This window comes from Bactrocera latifrons, unplaced genomic scaffold (genome assembly GCF_001853355.1).
Source record: "Bactrocera latifrons isolate USDA-ARS-PBARC rearing strain unplaced genomic scaffold, ASM185335v1 scaffold_205, whole genome shotgun sequence".
NCBI lineage: Eukaryota > Metazoa > Arthropoda > Insecta > Diptera > Tephritidae > Bactrocera > Bactrocera latifrons.
In genome coordinates, this window is record NW_017535575.1 from 476,127 (window position 1) to 485,019 (window position 8,893).

The following is an 8,893-nucleotide window of genomic DNA, read 5'->3' on the forward strand; positions in this document are numbered from 1 at the left end:
GATTACTGATAAACTAGCTGTAAATAGCAGAAATTAGCTAAAAAAATATTAAAACGTCGTCCCATCATATCAATTAAACAATTTTAATCAAATCTCGTTTGCTAACACGTGTTTTAACAGCTGTTTCAGATGTTTCTTCTTATGGCGTAGCTATTTTCTTCGGGTAAAAAATTCACTAGTAGAAACTAAGAGCTCTCTCAGCTTTTGCTTCAGCTAGCAACAGTTAGGAGTTATGGAATAAACTAAATATTTCACTAGAGAAAGAACAGTTCTCTCTTTTCCTTCTTCATTTTGAACTTGTGCTCTTTGCTGCTAGTTGAGTAACGAAACGCCTTTCCACCAGAAACTTGTCTATTGATATTTAGCAAAACGGAAACCAACTTCATACTTACGCAAATCATAAAAAATATTTTTTTTTACCAATTTATTATTCATATAAAAGCAACGGAACAAAAATACACTTCACGTATATTGAAATTGTAAAAAATTAAAAATATTCATTCAAAAATGTTTTTTGTACTTTTTTTTCATTCATAAAGGTAACAGCAGAAATTAATAGTATTTAAATCACTTTGTAATCAATACAAAATTTTCTTTAATCATAAAAAAACTTAAAGGTAAAATAGTCTGTCAGAAAGATCTTCTGCAGTAGCCCTTCTAATGCTTTGACCTATGAGGWATGCCATTTTATGCGCATATTGGCAACAAGCCGGTATGCGAATAGTRCCTGGCCAATTATAATACATGAAACAGAGTTTATATGTCAGCCTTTGTATAATATCAGGACTATACTTAGCGTCGTCTCTTAATACTATATAATGAGATGGTGTAACAGTTCCTTGGCGTACAGTTTGTGATACCAGATAAAAATCGTACATCTTTGARCGCGTAATACATTCGTCAACGATTGTACCTGGAGGCGGATTATCGATACTGGATCCATTCATAGCAAAGTATCGGGTATTTATTCGCTTTTGAACAACAATGAAAGTTATTTTTACAGCATAATMTGTAAAAGCACGTTTACAAGCAGCCTCCAGTTGTGGTATCTCATGACCGGAACAAAGAGGCAATTGACCATCACCAACACCATCTCGATATATAATAATACTGTCAGGAAATCTTCCATTCTCTCGGTGAAAACGAGTTACTGCAGCTGTAAACGACGAGCATAGACCGTTAACGATTTCTTCCCTTTTGCCTTGTATTACAGCTTTGCTGTACCACTTTGTGTAAGTAGAATTCAATGACGCCACAAAAGCCGCAACGGAATTTCCCTTTTGAGCGGCATCGTGGTATGAATCTATTCCACAGATCATAACATTTTTAAATGGAATTTTCACGGCCCACAATGACCCACCCAATTTACAGTTCATTTGCARCATGATCTTTTGTACTATCGAACGATTTTTGGCCTCATTCAAAAGTGTTCGTGCATTTATTACCTGTGAAGGTATTGGTATCTCCGCGCAGCAAACTTTTTTTATAGCTGCATAACGATCATCACGATTTGTAGGACTAATACATACGACAATTTGCGATTGGCCATCTATATGACTTCTCAATGCTTTCACAAATGTATCTACTCGATCATTATCCAAAGTAACCATTTTCGGCTTATCAACACGAATTCCTAAAGAGCGTGAATTTCTCTCAACATTTTCGTAAAAAATTTTGGCACATCTTGTATCACTTTTGCAATGCACTAATATCCAATTTGTTAAATGCACCACCTCCAGAACTTCATTGTTACATACATATTTAGAAAAATCTGCATTCATACCAGCCGAGAATTGCTTTTTAGCAAAAATTATTTGTTCTTCTTCAAATTGTCTTCCATTTAAACATTCATGAGAATTCTTCAATGTTAATCCCCAACTTTGAAGTATGTTTTGAGCTTCTGGACAATTGTTAACATTATTGAAAAATTTCTCTAATGCGAGCAGTCTTTGATTAGGTGAGACTCTTGTAAATGTGGCGATCTCACGCATTAATTTGTAGTCCGAACGTATGTCATCTCGTAAGCCAGTCAAATAGCATAACTCAGGAATTAAGCATACCACTAAGTCTTCATCAGCTTTCTTATCAGCGGTTTTTTGCTTCTTTATGCTAATTATAAGCGGTTGACTCTCATCTTTTATTAGAATGTTATGACTCTGTTTGTAATAATCGATATAAGATAACTCGGCTTGTTTGGTTTGGAATGTTGCTTTTGGATTTTTATCAAAGCATATATCATCTATTCTATATGTTCGATTATTATAGCGAGTTATAACTATGGAACCCAATAGAAATTTTTTAGCATTTTCTTGAAACAACTTTGAGTTGGAGCGATAGATCTCTACTAATGATTCAAGCACAGTCTTTTGACACAAAAGTCGATGTGACACGTCACAACACAACATCAAGCCACCTTTATATTCATCAATCGCGGTAACATATCCCGGCCATACTTCCAATTTAGCTTGTGGAATAATTTTTGGAGCTGTTGGATCGAATTGCTTTCGGTCGAAACGAACATAATTTAATGTTTTCATAACTCTATCGAATAACACGTTGTAAAGATGAATACAATTTTTGAGAGCTTCTTTCCTTTTGAATAAAATACGTATTTCGATATCAGAACTATCCGCAAGACTTTTACAAATAAATGTCGTTAATTTTTCTTTTAGTAAAATTGGCAAATAAAGTGTTACTCCGTCAAATGTTTTAGTGCCTCCAAATTCATCGCGATGTTCATTTAAGTACTTCATGCGCAAACTAAGTGAATCTACAGGAGGATGAAATCGTACTTCGTATACGTACACTCCTTTTTCGGGATCAGACGACAACCGAATGTAATTGCATGCTAAACGAACCGGCATACCCTTACTACCATACTTCTTTTCTGGGTTATAAATATCTGACTKAATTAAGTCTATGTTGGGTTCTGGTTTTGATTCCAGCTCAGCTTTAGGTGTGGTAACCGGCGTGGACGATGTAGGCTGAATATTTAGTGTTTGATCTGGTTTCTCTGGAGTAAATAAATTTTTGAATACATTTGCACGGCCACGTCCACCTGACGTAGAAGGTTTGTTCAAATCACTTGAAGAAGTTGTATTTTTTTGATTTGTATCGTCGGAAGAACGACCCTCAAGAGTCATGTTACCGCATGAAGAAGCCAAGTCATCTAGAAGCTTGCCTCGTCCAATACGACGATACTCTCCGGTAGATTGAAGGCTTTTGCTTCCAAGCCCGCTATCTTTTTGTGATGAGTCTGTTGAATCTTTGTCCACCATAAGTGAAAAAAGGAACCCGCGTCCGCGTGCTGCCATTACTGTGGGAATAAAAAAAAATTATTAATTCTAAAATAAGTTATCGGAGTAAGTAATAAGTAATTCGGGTGTAATCGTTTTTTATTCTTGCAATCTGCAAAGATCAAACACCGAGACATAACTTCATATGCTGAGAAAGCTTTATATTAAGTATCGTCCCAATTTTATCATTTTTTCTTAAAACTTGTTCACTGGGATTCATTAAGGAAACTCACATACAATCACCAATTAGATGGATCAAAGTCAGCCCAATGTTAGAAAATCCTGCTAATAGTTACATATATGGAGGGTAGRTCAAGTTTTCGCCGAATTGAATATATTTCAGTTGCAAAGATATATTGTWATGAGTAAAACTGCCGATATATCCACATGGAATTTCAAAAATCTTTATATTAGGTATATGGGGGTTCAGGGAAGTATTGGCCCGATTAAACCCATTTTCTGATATACAGAAATACAAATATTCGTAAAGGTTTCTGACTGAATGTCATTTTTGTACTAAGAAACTCGCATATCAAGTTTCATCAAGATATGTATTTAAATTTTTGCTCAATTTACAGATTGCACGGACGGACAGGCAGTCAGACCCTCACTGGGATTTTCACTTTGCTCGTTAACTATTATACTATGTGGCAACAGGTTGCAACAGTATGATTACAAAGAAATGCGTTACGTCTTTTTTGGATGGCGATTGCATTTTTTCTTCTTCAGAATCCTCATCGTTTTCCATCTCGCTGGAAGTCAAATTCATTGCGTCCGAAATAGTCGGTTCTATAATATCATCTACGTGAGCAGCTGTTTACAAAGAGAGATTTCCCCGAAATGAGATCGAGTTATGGAAGTTTAACTGGAATTGTATAACTTTTAAGAAAATTCGTTCACACAATTTCAATAAAATTAAAGACAGGTGGAAAGGCGAAAATCATTTAAGGATACATTGCTTACACACTGAACGACATATTTGACATTAGATTTGGTAGAATAAGGAAAATCGTTATAGTATGTAGTATAATATACATAAGTTATTTCATGTTTTCGGTATTATACCTAATAAGTATATCCAATTAAATTGACCGATATATACGGTATAAAGCCAAACGGAAAATATGATGTAACGTATTTGGAATTTAGTTTTAAATATAAGGAGTTAATTTAACCGGATATTTGAAAATTCGCAAGTTTTCATCCGATTTTAGACAATAAAATTACGCGTTATTAGAAAAACACGCTCTTTCAATTTTATTAAAATAACCTTGCTCAGAGGCTTCAAAAAACCGATTTTGCGGAGGATTCTTTTGGGAAGGAAAGAAATAAGTGATTAAAGCAAAGGTTTATAGTTATATATTTAAATATCATTTCACCTTTRCATTTGTCGGACGGCAGGCAGGATGCAGTTCGCAATTTCTATCGGAAACAAAAACTTCAAAGAGATTCATATTTTTAACAAGTTAAATCCCATCTATAACTTTGTAAACATATTCTTAGATTATTTTTAAAGAGACTTAACCAAAAAAAAATAAATTTTTAAAGCTTCTAAATCAGGCCCCCTCTTAAGTACACCGAAAGTTTTAAAATTTTTGTTAGGTATGTGAGGGGCTAAGGAATGTTTTCGTTATCTAGAAATGTGGTATTGAGGTTCAGATATGTTGTCATCAAAGTCATCCAACGAAAAGCGCAGGAAACGTGCTATTTCAACGGGCTCAGTCCCTTAGAAGAGGAGTGTTGTAAAGTTAGCTTGGCATGCAAAGTGGTAGTTAAGAGTCATGCGAACACCTTGCGGTACTCGATCATGCAGGACATATATTTGGTATCTCTGGTTGATTCTGGATAAGTACGAGTTTAACCTCCTAAAGTATAAATATAACGAAGTAAGTGGTCCGAAGTATTTTAGCATCTTTGGCTTTACTTGCCAAGGGGTGCGATGTGAATTGCTGGTTAAAATAGCTCGCGTCTTTCTTCGGGTTCCAAGAGGCATGGCCACTGAATTAAATTTCAACTCGGTCATCACATTCAGGTTAGTAAGACTCGTGGTGCTCTATCCATTTTGTCCGAATCTCCAAGCGAGCGGTATCAACTGCTACCACCTTGTGGAAATGACGTTCGTCAACGATCACAGCTGTAGGAATGGGTGGTGCGGTGAAAAAGCTCTCAGCAAATTCTGTGAAGCCGACCCAATTAGCTTCTTTAAAGTTAATGTAGGTACGGTTGTCCACAGAAACGAAATCAGAAGGTTATGGGCAGATGATATGGTAACTGGGGGGACGTATATATTAAATATTTCGAGCTCGACATCGCCTCGACATAGCTATGCCCTGACATTCTAGGGTAGTATCCCTGCGGTCGATCGATCCCTCATCGATTAGACGATACCGCACGGAGTTGTGCAATATGAATGCTAGGCCGCCCCCATTATCTCGCTCGCGATCTTTACGTAAAACGTTGAAACCGGCACAACTCAGAAGATCTGAGCGGCTATTTAACTTGGTTTCTTGGACCGCAGCTAGCAGTACACGTTCCCGATTCATAAGTGCAACTATCTCCTCCATCTTGCTCTGGAGTCCGTTGCAGTTAAATTGGAGTAATCGGGTTTGTCGCGGGTGTGCGTGAGTGATCCTGGGGGTGAGATAGTGACGTCTAGGTGGTGATTGTTGCATCTGCAGAACCCGCAGGGGCGGTTGTCGCGCTGGGGTGTTTGTTGGCGACGCCAACGGGGGCAGACTCCTGCAGCAGGGGCAACGTATGCTTCACGCCAGCCACGTGTGGTGCGCAAGCCGGAACACGCCGGGAAGTGACACCAGCCAGTACAGGAATTGCATTTGACTGATGTAACATTCCGACGTATGACGGTCTGACACACGGAACAGACTGCGCGAGGAACCAAGAGTTGCTGATTAGTTCTCGTACGAGGATTGGAGTGGGATGAAGGTTGGGAGGGACAAGTCAGAGTGGGAGCTATGTTGCCTGTGTGAGCAGATTGCACAGCCGTAAARGCAATTGTCGCAGTATCGCGCAGGCAACATGGGGCCACGTAACGCGTGGTCCACTCCCTATAGGTCCTAAGGCCTGAACAGGTCTTAAGATGGCTCCATCCATTGCATGTATTGCACCTGACCCGAATGCCAGAACGGCTGTCGTGAGAACCGGTTCATCATGTGCAGTCCACTTGAATGACTGCCGATTGAACTTCAGTGGGAAATGATGAAGCTATGTTTCTATCACCGACGCAAAAATTTTTTATTCCGATTAGAGAGCACTTAAACACTTCTCAGAATCAGTTATTCATTGTTTTTGTTACATTATGAACTTGCGAGGCATCTACTTTGCTCTTACTTTGCTCATTTCGCCTGTTTCCAGCTTAGCAAATATCTTTTCAACGGTGGATTTCCCTGCGCGCAATTTCAACTTTATTTTATCGAATAAGCAATGCTTTAACACACGAAATGCTTTATGATCCAATTTTTGGTAAACTAAGACAAGTTGTTCACAAAAATATTATATCTCATTAACTAATAGTTACAATTCAGCTAATAGAAATCATACTGTGTTCAAAAAATATTTGATTTATTCTTCCAAATCAATTGCGTCCCCTTCATAGTAATCCCCACTAGATGTAGTACATTATGCCAACGCATTTTCCAATCTTCGAAACACTGGTTGTAGTCACTTTCCGGGATAGCCTTCAGTTCCGTCCTCGCAGCGGCTTGAATAGGTGTCCCCKGAGCGGTCTTTTGAGCTTGGTGAACAGCCAGAAGTCGCACGGCGCCAGATCAGGTGAATACGGTGGTGCGGAATGATGTGGGCTGAGTTTTCGGCGAAATTATCATTTATCGCAAATTCTTTGCTCCACAAATTTCTACATCGCACAAAACGAAAAACTCACTTCTAGCAGCTCACAAAACGACACGTATCTCAAACACTAATGAATATTTTGACCTGAAATTTGACATAAATGTGRCTGAGAGTACTACCAACCTAAACAAAAATAATTCTCCAAATTTTTCGACGCGCGCAGTTTAAATTCAAATCTCATCTTATTTTTTGGGCACATTCTCTATGTATCAACCACAGTGAAACGTGGACGGGTCCTCTACTATACAGTAAAATACTAACCGGGTATTCGATCAGGATTTTTTTACAGCGCGGCCGAAGGTCGCAATCCAGAAACCACCGGATATAGGTACGTAAAGTTTAGTAAAACATTTTAAAAAAAATATACGTGTTAGTTATAATGCAACCCTTTTGTTATTATTTGAACAAAAGCAATTGAACAAAAAATAAATGTTGAATAAAAGTTATTTTTGCACTATAATAAATGGTTAGAAACGAATTAGAGAAGTGTTAGTGGATATAAAAGTTAAAAATATAACTACAAAATTCATTATAAATGGAAGAAATACGCATTTTAAAGTTGAATTTTTGATCTTTAAATACAAATATCTCAAAAACCATAAATAATTTTACCAATAAAATCGGGGAATGCTATTCAAAAATTTACCCATACTTTCTTTCACACATATGTAGGTATCGTTTGACTTATACATTTGCAATTAATATTTTAAAATTCAACAACTTAAAATTAATTAAATAAAAAATAATAATTATAAAGAACTTACCGCTGAAAACTGTGGTGCTTCTGATTGTACAGCTTGGGTACAGCTATGAATGATTATCGCCTAACGGCACTTTTCTAGTATATTCCAAGAAGCAGCAGCCCCAATTTTAAAGACCCTGTGCAATAATCACATCCTAATGTTATTAATTTAGATTGAGTTTAACTAAAACCACAAAATTACTAAATAAACAATCCACCCTAAGTCAGCAGCCAATGGCATTTACAATATTATGGCATCGATAACAACGAACAGGAAGAATAAATATCTTACAACTGTATCAATTAAATGTTTATATCTTAAATCGGCAAACTGTGTGCCGAAGTAATTAATTAAACCACAGAATAACGTGGATAAATGCAAAACTACACAAAGCTTACTAAGGCATCGGTTACGTTTTATTTGTTACGTTGAAGAGTGGGCAGGGTTGCAAACAATTGAAACAAAAATAACTAGCCCATACCAACCGTCGCTGAGCAACCTAACCCTGTGGCCACACACAACAGTAAAGAATCTGAATTATAAAAAAAAATTGTACAAAATCGCATGTCAATTTCTTGTGTGGTCATACGTACAAGTGTAAGTAAATTAAAAAAAAATAAGTTGCATGTACAGATTTTACCATATCTGAGGCGTCATTTATTTTTCTAAGATTAAATGCGTACTTTAGAATGCATATCGTATGAAAAAAAATTTGGATAGTTGCAACTAATGCTATACAAAATGCACTTTAATACCATGTTCAGACCGAAAATTTAAAATATTAGATTACATTTAAGCATATCATAACCTAACAGTGTTCTCACTGCCGTTAGAAAGATCCAAAAACAGCTGTTATTGTCAGTCAAGAATTCACATCGCCTAATATTTATCAAAAGAAAAGAATCTCATAAAATATTAAAAAAAAAAGCCGTCAATTTTTAAATATTTTCCATATAATAGAAATAATGAATGCATTTTTTCATTTGT

General features: G+C 36.7%; 1 protein-coding gene across 3 annotated transcripts; it reads right to left on the reverse strand.

The window, feature by feature from the left end:
- Positions 1–540: 540 nt before the first annotated feature.
- On the reverse strand, positions 541–8,313 carry LOC108968151 (protein argonaute-3). 3 transcript variants are annotated; one of them, XM_018931952.1, is made up of 3 exons: positions 8,198–8,313; positions 7,928–8,042; positions 541–3,316 (listed from the first exon to the last, which is right to left on the reverse strand). In XM_018931952.1, the coding sequence occupies exon 3, from the start codon at positions 3,312–3,314 to the stop codon at positions 612–614; it is 2,703 nt and encodes a 900-aa protein (XP_018787497.1). In that variant the 5' UTR covers positions 3,315–3,316; positions 7,928–8,042; positions 8,198–8,313; the 3' UTR covers positions 541–611. The 3 variants fall into 3 exon arrangements, with proteins under 3 accessions (XP_018787497.1, XP_018787496.1, XP_018787495.1); XM_018931951.1 differs by having other exon boundaries at positions 8,108–8,313; XM_018931950.1 differs by having other exon boundaries at positions 7,928–8,060; positions 8,108–8,313.
- Between the last annotated feature and the right edge of the window lie 580 nt (positions 8,314–8,893).